Source organism: Pavona decussata, unplaced genomic scaffold, assembly GCF_977016875.1.
Source record: "Pavona decussata unplaced genomic scaffold, jaPavDecu1.1 SCAFFOLD_4, whole genome shotgun sequence".
Classification (NCBI taxonomy): Eukaryota; Metazoa; Cnidaria; class Anthozoa; order Scleractinia; family Agariciidae; genus Pavona; species Pavona decussata.
This window is the reverse complement of record NW_028145428.1, coordinates 815,594-829,672: the sequence shown is the minus strand read 5'-3', so window position 1 is coordinate 829,672 and position 14,079 is coordinate 815,594. Positions and strand designations below refer to the sequence as shown.

Below are 14,079 nucleotides of genomic sequence, written 5' to 3'. Positions count from 1 at the left end.
CTTGTGCATCAGAGGACACAAGGACTTATAGACCATCTCAGTCAACAACCTCGTTCTTGTTGTCAATGAGAACGCCCCACGCGGTCAGTGGCTGCTAGGCAGAGTGACAAGAGTTATTCCTGGAACTGATGGCTTGGTTCGAACCGCCAAGATCAAGACAGAAAGCTCAACACTTCTGCGCCCAATCTCTAAGCTGCGTCTCTTGGAGGAGTCAAAGTAACAATGAACAGCCTGAAGTGAATCTGAACATTTGAACATTGAACTCTCTTTTGAACTATAGAAGATGTTTGTTGAACGCTAGTTTAAGTTTAGCTTGTTCAAAGGGGGGAGCATGTTGAGGCCCGCGCTCAACACCCGCTTTCCGCTCAGCGGCCTTCCTCTCGAGGACATTCAACGTACCCTAAGAATTTTAATTACTGACGATATAACAGGATCAATCTCTGTGATCGTCGCCTGTCTTTAATCAACTCGTGCTTTTGGAAGCCCTTTTTTCTTCCACCTTTAACGTCCACCTTGGATCATTCACTAATTAACGATACTAAGTAAGAAGCGTTGTCAAGTTTTTATTAGTGATTTGCTGTGATTTCCATAGGCTTGTGATGTTATTTTTGGAATTTTACCGTGAATCAGGCAGCCCCTGTGACCTCAGTCATTTGTATTATTTGCAGAATAAAACAGAGTTTTCAGAAGATACCCAAGCCTCCTTGGTCAATTTTCGTCCAAGTTAACCTTTATCACATTCATATCGATTTGGGATAGGCCTCACCTTTAGGGTACCTATTCATGAACGGAGAGGCTCTTTGGGAATGGAGGAAGCTCCACATTCCAAGTAAATTATTGGATACACTGCAAGACAACTCATCTAGGGTTGCTGGTTATAGATTCTTATCCTCTTCTCGCACTCGCGTTGGCAGCGACGTTTACAACAGGGTAGAGTACATCACAAAAAAAGTATGTGATACTAACATTACCAGTCATCGACATCGAGCATTAAGATCGCTGAACTGGTGTTCTATTGCTCTGCATCCAAATGAAATTACTGATGGTCCAGCAGAGGTGATAAACGAGCTGAAAAAGAACAAAGAATTGCTGATTCAAGAAAATCAAAGATTGAAAAATTAACTAGAAAGTAAGAACTTCATTTCAAACTTGTTTCGCCTTTAATTGACAAATACATGCACATGTCCAAAGAAACCACGCCAATTCTGATTTAACAATGGGCTACCATGATCAATAAAAGCGAAAGCAATAATTGCTTTGATGTAACATCAAAAAATTAACCAACATTTCATTTCCCACCTTATATTCCCCGATGGCCAAGTTGCCGATTTCCTGGAGGAACTGGAGAATTCCTTAGAAGGCCACATGGCACAATAAGATGTTGTAAGTAGAAATCACTCGTTTGAACATAGTACAGTAGAACTTCATAGGCATACATGAAATGACAAATTTCTGGGTTCCCTGTTTTACTCTTTTTTTGTTTTGTTACAAGCGTTCTTTGTCCAATACAGAATAGACTTGTAAACTATCACACTTACTTGTATAGCTTTATATAAGAAAAAAAATGCATGTATTCAGACTAAATCGTTTTAACCTGAACCAGCAATTTTCAGGCAAGACTGGAGATGAATTCTCTGACTAGATCGTTAGTACATTTGGATATTTTGTATGCTTTAAAATTTAATAAACTTTATCTGCCTTACGGTTGTCGCCAGCACTCACTGTTTCTAATGTTATCTGTCAACTTTATCCAGCAGGGACTGCATAGTGATCCTGGTAGTGATCTTTCTGGGAGATCAGCCTGCCATAACCAACTTGTTGCAGGATACCAATAATACCAGTGAATTTTTAATTTTTCAGTAGGTATTTGTCCAAATGCAGTCAGCCAAACACTGATCGACTGGAGGCTTTAAGCTACAAATTCTATGCCCCTGTCCAATTTCTGGTGCTTCTGCCCACATAATTATACTCCGAGAAAAATCGTACTGCTAGTAATTTTATCTACTACGATTTTTCTGTAGGTCCAACATCATAAAGTGGCAGGGGTTCAGTAGAAGGAGAGGAGAAGAGAAAACAAAGAGTAGAAAATTGATAGAATTGACCAATGCGAGAGTGAGAGTTGAGAGATACAGTGTAAGTAAATAAATACGACGTATAAATTAATTTGTATCCAAAAATACTGTCTCAAATGTCATGTTGGTCATTAAGTTTTATTATACTTGGTGGCTTCTAAAGAAGCTGTTTTACTAAGTAGAAATTCAATCCCTGCACGTTCTTAGTGAAATGTCTCTTGATAAACTTGACTTGGACTTGCTCAACTGGGCGGGAAGTTGCTTTGTGACTTTGCTCATCCCAGAAAGCAGGTGACTTGCTGAGAAACAACTTGAAGACCATGGGAGTGTCAACGATACCGCCAGTGCCTGTCACTGTCGAATATTTCTTTAGGGAAGACTCAAGGCCAGCCTGTATAAGGCCCTCTTGTATGGCAAGGTACTGAGTTCCTTAGAGGTCCAACGGCATATCAGGAGACAGCGACCACAGGACTAGCTATAAGCCAGAGGAGCTTCAAACCCCTCTAGAACAGAAGAGCAAGCCTTTCTCAGCATTCACCCATGCAAAGTAGATCAAGAAATCTGCTTTCAAAGGTACTGATAGATCTTCGGGAAGGTGTTTGGCTGGTTCCCATGTATTTTCAGTTGGAGAGTAGTTCTTCCATTTTACTTCCTTGCACTTGTTTCGCGACCATACGCCCAACTCTGCAAACACCCATGACAGTGGATTTTGCCCTCAGTCAGTATTTTGAGCTGCAGCCGAGATCGTGAACATCATTCAATAATGATGCGTAAAAGCCCAGTAGATGTCTCAAACGCTTCAACGTTTTTTCAAGCCACTGAGTGGACTGAAATAGAACTTGACATTTTATATCTTTTTATCAATCAAATGGATCCAAATGAGTAGTTCCAGAAAATATCCATACTCCCCATGGAGGGGATGGGATTTTCCAGGGGGGGTGGGCCAATTTGCCTAATTTTCCGGTGGAAAAGGGGGTGATCAGAGCGAGACTTGCCGAAACTGTTGTTTAAAATCCAAGACCGAGACCTTAACTACTTTTTTTAATGTGAGCCCGACACCAGCACTTCAAAAATCCGAGCGTGAGACTTAGCACTCTGTGCCTTGTGCTTATCCTTTGATAATCCGGAACCGGCTAGTTTCCTATGGAAGTTATTAACTGAATAAGACAATCAGTTAAGAATTATCCAAGCTTAAGGTATCAGCCACCCTTCAGGACCATCCGCAAGAGGATCGCTGCCATATTTGAGGTTTTAACCTTTTCAAATAGATGTGCTTAGGAGCTTTCTGTTAAAGAAAAAATCAGAAGAAAATATTATTTCTGTCGAAAAATATTGGGGGTAAAAGATTTTTTCTCGTTAATTATCTTTATTGTTGACAAGATCTGTCATGCCTGTGTCATATATCAATTAACTTGCCTGTGAACTAGTAACGTGATACTAAGTGCGTGCTTCGACACAACACGTGCAAATTGTCTTCGTGTTGTTTATAGCCTTAAGTATTCTCTGTGTATATTTAGTGTTTGCTTCGGTAAATATGCCGCCAAAGAAAGAAAAGGTCGTGTCCATTTTCTTCATCCAAACCAAGAGTGGAAGAAGAAATCCAAGGGTGAGTTTGACAAAAAATGAGCCACAAAATTGGCAGAGAGCGACAAAGGCTCATTTTATCGGCAAGAGAAGTGGCTCGAGGAGTTGGATATTCAGAAAAGCGAAAATGCTGCAGTTTCTGAGAGTCCAAGCCGCTCCAAAATCCAGCTTGAAGAGCCAGAAGAAGAAAGCCGGTTAAGCTAATCAATCCCATCTTCTGATGGAACGTGGAAACCAATAAGCAGTCAAGCTATCGTATCGAGCGAAAAATTGCTTAAGAAACTGGACGAGTCTGTATCTTGTCAATTTTGCCAAGGAAGAGTCCAACTCATGGAAAATGTAGTGACTAAGCATGGACTTGGTTCTACCTGGAGAATCCAGTACGAGACTGAAAGCTGTCCGTCGCACAAGACAAATTCTGTTTTTAATTCTTCCAAGAAGAGCAGAGCGTTTGAAATAAACCGGGCCTCAGTTCTTGGCCTTCGAGCAATCGGTGGTGGACATTCAGCGGCTTCGCTTTCGTTTGTGTTGATTTTGCACTGGTTTTCGGCATCTTTACCAACCTAGCCAACATTTCGAGAAATAAGCACAATATATTTTTATTGTTACATGAAAACCGTATGGTTGTTTGTAAATCAAACTATTACTAGGCATGTACGTTCACTTACTTCAACAAATTTTGTCTTTTGTCCACACCCGATGTAATTGAACTGACTGGAAGCAAAATCATTATTTCCCGCTGCTTGCCACAAAAGTTTGTTCCTGTTACATGTTACCTGTCAAAGTCCTATTGTTAGAGAAAATTGATCCCTCTCTGATATCAATCAGAATAAACATTTAGGTGTTATGATCTCATTCCAGGTAGGATGCCGGCAAAAACGTATTTTCTATTTTATCTCTGAGCCAAATTTTGCCGATCAACTCGTACGTTTAGAAGTCCAAGTCAGCAGCCTTTCAATCAGTTGGGCTCAATTTTGGCGAGTGATGCCATATCTCTTTTCTACAAAACCGTGTCTGCGAATTTTAATAGTCCTTTTGATTATAAAGCTAGAGCTTTTTTTCCACAGGGAGTGTTGACTAATTGCATTCCCCAACTTCATTTGCTAATAAAAGAGAAACAAACGCACTTGTCAAAACTCTGAGACACCTTTTTTTAGTGGAACGTGTTGAGAAGCGAATGCGGTGTTAAGTGTTTTCTTCCGTTTATTTCCAGTGGGAGTGGAACATGATTTATAGAGACCTGTACTTTTACAAAAAGCGTTCCAATTTCGAAACACATTTAAGTAAATAGTTTTTGTTAGTTCAAATCCATAATCTGGAATTATTAAGCTTTTAAAAAATATATGGTTTATTTCCGTTTTTATAAAAACAACTAACGCTACAGCGATCCGCGCGCGGACGGTCCTAAAGGGTCCCTGATACCCTAAATGTTTCACAGTAGCGATTGCAATGCCTGTATCACCTTGACCAGGATGTCTCTATCGACAAGACTATGGTTCTATTTTAATGTTGTCTCTCATTCAAACAATATATAAAGAACAAACCAGTGAGATGGGGGATAAAACTGTGGGTCTTGCGCGAGGCCAAGACTGGCTATGTCTTCAACTTCCAAGTCTACCTAGTAAGAGAAGAGGGAGCTGTAGAGTACAAATAACCTCGAAGGGTGGTAAAACACCTTGCTCCGATTCAGGACAAGTATCATAACTTATATATGGACAATTTTTCCTGTGACCCTCATCTTTTTTTCGAGCTTGAAACCAAAAAAGTACTTGCCTGTGGAACCATAAGGGCAAATCGAAAAGTGTTCCCCAAGAACATTGCCATCACCCCTGCGATGGTAAGGAGGATGAATCGTGGAGATTACATCTGGAGAAGCCATGGACGTCTTGTTGCCATGGCTTGGTATGATAAACGTCCAGTGTATATGATCTCCACCATCCATCCTCAAGAAAGCATAGGAACTCCAACTACAGTTCCGCATCGCTCTCAAGCTGGCCCTCGTGAACTAGTACCATGTCCTCCGGCACAGTGTGGCTATCAAGAAAACATGGGCAGAGTAGACCTTGCTGATCAAATCCTTCAAAGCTTCTCTGTTATCTGCAAGTCTACGAAAGCCAGAAAGAAGCTCTTCTACTATGGTCTTGAAGTCTGTTTGCTGAATTCATTTACGACATTCAAGAAAGTGAACCAGATGCCTGAAGATTTCCTTTCATACAGATTCCCCATCCTTCGTCACTTGTTGGAGGGAAAGTGTTTTTGTGGGAGGCCTGGGTGTTTGTCAAGCCGGCCTCTTGCCAATGTAGATGCAAGGAGGCAAAACTGTGTAGTTTGTGCTAAGGTTGTCTCCGTTCAGAATCTTAGCAGGAACCTGAAGTCCGGAACAAACACTGTTTATGTCACATGTGACCGTAAACCATTTTGCCTGCTTTCCCATCGCAATTGTTGGGAGAAATGGCATACACTTGTGGAATATTGGAGATAGTTTTGGGCCAATTGATTGCTGTTTTGAGTTAACTGAATAGTCTATTGACATGACTGAATAATATTTTCTGCGCTTCAGCCTGTCATCATTGGAACTGTTTCTGGATGGTAGTGTTTCCCACCATAGATGGTGGACTCTACCATTTGTTGTAAATGAGTGATATTCCCTGCTTTACACAAGCTCAGGATTTCAAACAGTCATTCCCAGTGGAACATTGTGCTTTTACAAAGTTTTGTTATGATTTTTTTTTTTATGTAGTGAGGAAGTTCAAATTTCTTGAAACCCGAAATTTTGGCCACACCTTTGGTTGTCATCATGATATTTAAGATAATAAAAAAAAAGTTTCTAAGTCCCTTTGTGAAGATATGATGTGTAATAAGAGTGAGACTAGCAAACAACACATCACACAGATTTTTTCATTAAATTTTAATCAGCTCAAAATATTTATGGTAGGATCAATGGCCAATTAAATGTATTCTGAATATAAGGATATTTTATCCTGAGTAAAATGACGTATAGTTTATAAGGGGGGGGGGGGGGGGTAACATTTAATGCTGAGGACTTACAACCAGATTTATAAACCAGGTTTGCAGGAAAAAATTGTTCCCTAACAAAAGGGTTAAGCCGCAAGTCTCACGAATGGTAATTTTAAGTTTCTCAAATTGCGTTTAGTGTGAAGATCTGAATTAAATGGTAGTTCCAGCACATTTTCGCAACTCACAGCGCCTTGAGACATATTAACCGCAAAATTAATAATCAACTTTCATACTTTAAAAGAAACGGAAATAGTTGTTTTAGTCATGGATTCCATTTTTAAAGGTCTGCTTTTGCACTGATTCGCCCACGTGGAAATGCCTTCACGTAAGACCAAATGCAAAACTTGTATGCGCAAGTGTGGGACACAAAGGTCTTTAAAGAAGCATAGAGAAAAGACAGCCCACGTTAACCAAGAGGCAGACATTGAATTTTTCAAGCAATGCGGAACTGAGCCAGTGATTTTGCTAGTGCCAAATGAAATTGTACCATCATAACAAGCGGCCTACAAAGAATTCCTAATCAGCATGGCAGAGTTGACCAGTTCTTCTGAAATCCAGATGTTAAAAGCAAGTGGTTTAAGATAGACTTAATTATCGTCCCCACAACTTACTTCAAACAAGTGCTTTTCACTGAGGGAATCGCACCATTCGTCTCCGCTGAAGAGTCATCTATTGCGCCTTTCTACAATGTTTATGACGAGTCCATTCTTAGAGCTGTTTGATTCAGTCCAGTATCTTTGAAATCGAAGGTTTATTTTCACCACAACAAAAAGGTACCTGCTCCTGTGTCAGACCTTACAGCCAAGGAGAAAGTGGCCCTTGCCTGACAGCGCGCTGGCACTCTTGGTGAGATGACAATGTTAATTCAGAGAAGCCCACAACTCTGCTTCAAGTAAAATGCGAAGAGGGAGATCGGCAGCGTACCAGAGAATTTCAGCTTATTCGGTGGCCACATGTTTTCTCTCAGTCAAACTTTGGACATATGCGTCTTAGATTCTATCTTGAGCACATCGAACTTACCATATTGATGTAAGTTAAATCCGAAATAATCTTTATCATTTGTAATTGTGCCTTTATTGTATGTTTGAGAACAAAAGAAAACCTGCATCACGATATATAGATTTTCTACTTAACAATTCAGTAATTATATAAAGAGATGATAGTCCAATAACTGTAGCAATGCAAATGGTATTCATTCCTGTAATTCATAGTTTATCAGCTTTGCATTGTTCCACAACTTCCGCCGACCGGAGTTACTAACTTGGTTGCACACTATTGAGCTCTGTCGATACCAATGCAGTTACTTTCATGATGTCATTGTGGGTTTTAGATTAGTAATAACTTTGGAGTGATTGTTCACATCTTCGACATATTTTACACCATAATAAACTAATGATAAATATCATCAGAACGTGAGCTGACAATCATTTAAAGCTCAGAACTGAACTTGTTGTCTCTCATCTCAAAACTACTATCGTGTCAAAAACAGCTTAAGTGCTTTGACTGTACAACTAGAACCAACTTCACTGAGGACTTGTTTGGTAGCCACAAAAAACTAGGTCACAACAGGGAGTTATTGGCGATAGTAAAGCCAAATTTCCAAATATCAACCTCCTGTTTGTATACCTACACAAAAAATTATCGAAAAGGGACAACACAAGCCAAATGCTATCACCACAGCAGGGACATAAACAGCAACGTTTCTCTTCACGCAGCACCTAACACATCTGAACACATATATCCCATCAATGCTCATTGGTCCTCCTCGCACATCAACTATCTTGTGGACTCAGCATCTGAAAATCCAACTGGTTTTCTTCTTGATTCAAAAGATGCTAAGTGCATTGTAGGTGGTAAAATCTTGAAACCAGGACAGAGCTGGGGCACGTTTGAAACACTGACCAGTCCCACAAGACTGCAGTTACTCCAATGACTCATCTCTTTATGGAAACTAAAACGGGTCCTTTGTGAGAAGATACTGATCTCATCATACCTGAAACAGACGTTGTACTCAATGTAACAAGAACTGATAAGGCTGTTACATTAATAAATTTATCGATGACTGAACCAGAAACTGTTTTTAGAGTATTCAACAAAATATTTTATTTGCATCCCAAGTTTATATTATTATTTTTTTACATTTTTTTAAGTACCACACCTTATTTACAACACTAACATTGCTTACGATACTATCATTATCTACAAAAATAAAATTTTAGGAATAGCGTGACACTACTAACTTAAAGCGCACTTCCTATGTAAGTACTAAGCTAAGTTTAAGTTAAGTTGCATCCCAAGTTTAGACATATTTTTTAGGAATCCAGAGACCGGAAAGTGGAAAGAAATTTTTGGTTTTATTGTCGACAATGGTCCTTCAGAAGCCCCAAGTCCTTTTTTGGTTCAGATGTTGCTTGTTCGACTCGTTAAGTTTCTTGATCTTGACAAAGTAAGTCAAAGATCATTTGCCGAATACTTGAGTAAGAGAAATTTTGAAAACAAGATGTTATCAGATCATGGACCGTTCTCTTAGATGACGATTTTCGAGGGAGCATCACCAGCGAGCAAAGAGCACACAGAAAACATGGAGCACATGGCTGGAGAAATGGTAAATTCCATAGGTACTGCAATATTCAACAAAGAATGCATCCAGTGCTTCAGAGGGATTGGTAGCACAAATAACTTTATCTTTTGCAATGAAGAAGAGCTTAAAGCGTTCATGCCATTATCTGATAAAAGAGAAAAGGAAGGCCGCACGCCATACCAACCACATTCAAACAAGATTATGTCGTACCTTGAAATCTCCTCCCTCTTGATCTCCGCACTTAATTGCGCTTTAGGATCTGGCTGCCTCTCTATAACACAAAGACGTGGTATCATTAAACTGATTCCAAAAAAAATTGGCGTCCAATAACTCTCCTAAATACTGACTATAAGATTGCTGCTAAAGCTATTGCAAATCGTATGAAATCAGTTCTTCCAAGTCTTATTAACAACGATCAGACAGGGTTTATGAAAGGTAGATTTATTGGAGAAAACATCCGGCTCATAGACAGTATCATTTGATGTGCCGCAGAAAATAATATTCCTGGCTTATTACTTTTTATTGATTTCGAAAAAGCCTTTGACTCACTAGAGTGGTTTTTCATCTATGAAAGCATGCGCTTCTTTTGTCTTGGTCCATCAATCATTAAGTGGATAAAGGCACTATACTGTAAAACAGAAAGCTGCGTTCTGAATAACGGCTGGTCCAGTAATTTCTTTAAGATCCAAAGAGGTGTTAGACAAGGTTGTCCTCTGTCTTCTTATTTATTTATCCTTCAACAGAACTGTTGGCCAAGGCAATCAGAGACAATGTGAATATAAAAGGCATATGTGTTAACAACAATGAAATTAAAATTGGCCAATATGCCGACGATACTACACTAATTTTGGACGGGTCAAAACAAGCTCTTCTCTCTTCCCTTACCATGTTAGATGAATTTAGAAGAAAACGGAAGCCCTTTGGATCGGTTCCAATATTGTAAACGACAAGCGTTTTCTGCCAGGCAAGGAATTAAAGTGGCCGGAATCCAAAGTTAAAACATTGGGACTGTGGCTATCAGTCGAGCTAGAAATACCTGCTCTGCTAAACTATAATGAAAAGGTGCAAAAGATAAGGAAAATCCTTAGCTACTGGAAGTACCGTAGACTGACCTTGCTGGGGAGAATTACTGTTTTGAAATCATTAGCCGCGTTGCACTTAGTTTATTTGCTATCTCCAGTGCTGTCAATAAGGGCCGGTAGCCGGCCAAAACAGCCGGCTACTGGCCAATCTTCGGCCGGCTACTTTCGTCTCACTTTACTGTTAATTTTGGTAAGAAACTTAAAATAAGGAAAAGATTCAACAAAAATAATTGTGAGACATCCGCCTCAAACGTCTGAGTCGAAATAAAGGCGCATTTCAGGAGTTTAAATCGTGTTTAACTTTGCTTCGCGCGATGGAAATTGATCGAAGGGTCGTGGAACGCCTGCGACATTTTCAGAGAACAGGATCCAGCAAGAAACCGGCTTAAAATAATGAAAAGATCCCGCAAAAATAATTGTAAAACATCCGGTTCAAACGTCTGGGTCTAAGTAAAGGCACATTTCAGGAGTTTTAAACGTATTAACCTTTCGCCCGCTTTTCGGTGAAAGTATAAAAAGTTGAAGCAGATCGAGGTGATAGAAGGGTCGTGGAACGCCTGGGACATTTTCACAGGACTAGATCCCAGGCTTTTGCATGTCAGAAGAAAGTGCTTAATTTATATGAATCTGATATGGGCAACTTACTTTAACTTCAGTATTGTTACCAATTAGTGTACACCTGACCAGGTCGTCAAAGGGCAAAGTCAAAAGGACAACATGAACTTAAAACATTGAATGTATTTTTTTGAATAAGCAGTTGAAGATTTATCATTTCACTCCTTTCCAAAACCCAGTGATTGAGATTTTGATGAAAAGAACGCTTGTAATAAACATAGAATATGGTTAATATAGTCTTAATTTTAATTGTTCTTATAAAGGCCCAAATACAGTCTGGAAAACGTTGAAAATAGCATTTCCAAGCATCTAAATTTTTAAAATTTTCTGGGGGGGGGGGGGCATGCCCCCAGACCCCCCCTAGGAAGCTCGGCTGCCGACTACTTTCTCAGTCGGGACGTCTACTTCAAAACTTATTGACAGCACTGTATCTCCGTTGCCATCAAATTACAATGCTTTAAACCAAATCAACAAGCTGTTTTATCAGTTTCTTTGGAACGGAAAGGGCGACAAAATCAAACGAAAAATTATGATAAATGATTAATGTGATGGAGGCCTAAGGATAATTGATCTTATTTCTTTCAACAAAGCTCTAAAAACAACATGGATCAAGAAATATCTGGATACTACCAATAATGCAAAATGGGAAATGTTTTTTGATCTGGCTCTAAAACATTATGGTAGTGAAAATATTTTTGCTGGCAATCTCAATGTTAAAGACACCACAACATCTATTAAAGCTACGGATCAACTTCGAACAAAAATAAAATCCCAGGTGCAGTTTCAAGAACAAAACCTATAGCAAAACTCTCTAATTAGAATAGCAAACAAACCAATATTTTTTAACGACTGGTGTGCTAAAGGAATTACAAAAGTGAAACATTTGCAAAAAAAACAGAAAGCAGCAACTTTCTCTCTTTGAACGAATTTCAATTAAAATACAGCTTGAGTGTCTCTCCTCTTAAATTCTTCGGAATAATATCGGCTGTAAAGACCCTCCATAAAGAAGTGGATTATCATGATAATAGTAAGGAGTACAAACCTTTTTGCACTAAGCTTTTAGCGACTAAATAGGTAAGCTCACTTGTATACAAAATACTAACAAGAATCAAAGGCGAAGCGCCAAAAAACAGCCAAATGAAATGGCTTCTAGATTGTAACTACTCAAGAAATTAAACCTCGACTGGAACTCAGCATACCTTTTGACATCACGATGCACCAGGAGTACCAAACTGATGGAATTCTAGTTTACATTTTTTCACAGACGTCTAGCAACCAATGACTTTCTATATAAAATTGGGCTTCAGGCAAATGATAATTGCACTTTCTGTCAAGAAGGCCCTGAGTCATTCATGCATCTCTTCTGGACATGCCACGAAACATCTAACTTTTGGAAAAGAGCATCAGAATGGCTGCAAAGTATAAAACTAATGCCCGAAACCTCCACCCTATTAAACATTACAGCTTTTGGTCTAAAGCCAGATACGTCAAAATTTGCACTTCAAATTAATTATTGGCTTCTTCTAGCTCGACATCATATCTGGCTAGCCAAATCTAAAGAAACGTCCCCTAACTTTGACCATTATTTACGCTTTCTGAAATCAAGACTCGAGTTGGAAACAAAAAGCGGTGATATGGAAAAATGGGAACCTCTTGCAGAATATATTTGTGACCGTGCACGGGAAAACATACCTTAACGCTTATCCGTTAAACAGGCAAAAGCGTTAAGCATCCGTTAGTCATCCGTTAGAAAGTTTTCTTAAAAACGTTAGAGGCGTAAGCCCAACCGTTAGGCGTTAGCATCAGGCCGTTAGAACGGATAGTGCAGCCGTTAGCAAAAGACATGTATCCGTTAGCCGTTAGCATCAGACCGTTAGACTGTACAGCATAACCGTTAGCAAACAATCTGTATCCGTTAGTATGGCTAGAGAAGCCGTTAGGATCCGTTAGAATAAACCAGCACCCGTTAAACGGGTAACGATTCCGTTAGAATGGCATGACACGCGTTGAAGTAGAATGTGGTCGCCTAAACACAGTGTGAAACGAGAGCCTAACGGAGGGTGAATCTTGCAGTTGGCTTCCATTTAGTTCAAAACAATCATGAGATATAGCTATCTTGCAAACGAGAAGTTTGGCGATTATTATTTTGATGCCCCTATCGTTGATAAGTAGAACTCGAATGAAATTCAATAACGCGTTCTTACTATAACTATTATACAGATCCAAAACAAAAGACGTCTGCCGCTTTCGCAAACAGAAACAACATAATAAAATCATAACAACGAGGGTCATTATACAAACTGTTTTATTATTTATTTGGCCAAGTCCGGTTGTTACGAGAGCTTGTAATTTGTTATTTTAATTCGTGAACAAATGAAAGTTAAAAATACCTTACAAATGCCATAAACAGACGAAACAAACACGGTGAAAACTCGACCAAAATAGCCATGCGATGCATCAAAACATTCTGCGAAGCGAGTATCTGACACTGATCACATGTCAGACTTGTGCTCGCGTGTCGTCACGCAACACTGGTCGTCGAAATGCTAATTTCTCGATTACTATGACGACGGACATAACTTCGCTTTTCAGTCACTTCTGAGACAGTTAAGTCAACGCTATGGCCGAAACAGATCTAGATGAAATAGAAAGCGAAAGTGCCTTTGAAAAAGTTAACAAATTTCTAAAGGATGGTTGTGGTTGTGCTCTTGGCGCAAAAGGCGGGCCATGTTCTGGACAGTTTACGGAAACTGTTGTACTTTTCAACCTAAATAATTGCTTGGAACTGTCAAATGACGAGCTTGATTTGGTGGTTCTCGCAAGCATACAAGCTTTCACTCACCGTGAGTCCAGTGGTATCAAAAGAAGCAGGAATCCTCGATGCACCTTTTATTTCCAGTCAGTACCTATATGCAAGGAGATGTTTCTTCACTTATACGGACTGAGTAATTCATGATTTCGACGGCTGAAGGAACACTATCAGACTAATGGTATTTGTCCCAGAATTCACAGTAACACTAAACGATTACCTGAAAACACACTATCTCAGGCTACAGTAGAAGGAGTACGCACATTCCTGACCAACTACGTCGAGGAAAACGCAATCTGCCTCCCAGGAAGAATACCC

At 39.5% G+C, this 14,079-nt stretch overlaps 1 protein-coding gene across 4 annotated transcripts in view; it reads right to left on the bottom strand.

Annotated features, from left to right (window-relative positions):
* Positions 1–14,079, bottom strand: part of LOC146489646 (uncharacterized) — an 84,276-nt gene that overhangs the window by 37,715 nt on the left and 32,482 nt on the right. Inside the window, exons 3-4 of one of the 4 annotated variants that reach the window (XR_014863446.1) lie at positions 9,466–9,526; positions 767–1,068 (exon numbers count right to left, since the gene is read on the bottom strand). Coding sequence is in view for 3 of the 4 variants with exons in the window: in XM_085103687.1 (XP_084959813.1) it covers positions 8,451–8,667; positions 9,466–9,526 (278 nt within the window). In the remaining variant the exon portion in view is untranslated. Of the gene's footprint in view, positions 1–626; positions 1,069–7,724; positions 8,668–9,465; positions 9,527–14,079 lie in introns of those variants that run through there. The other 3 variants (XM_085103707.1, XM_085103687.1, XM_085103695.1) reach the window with 3 other exon arrangements.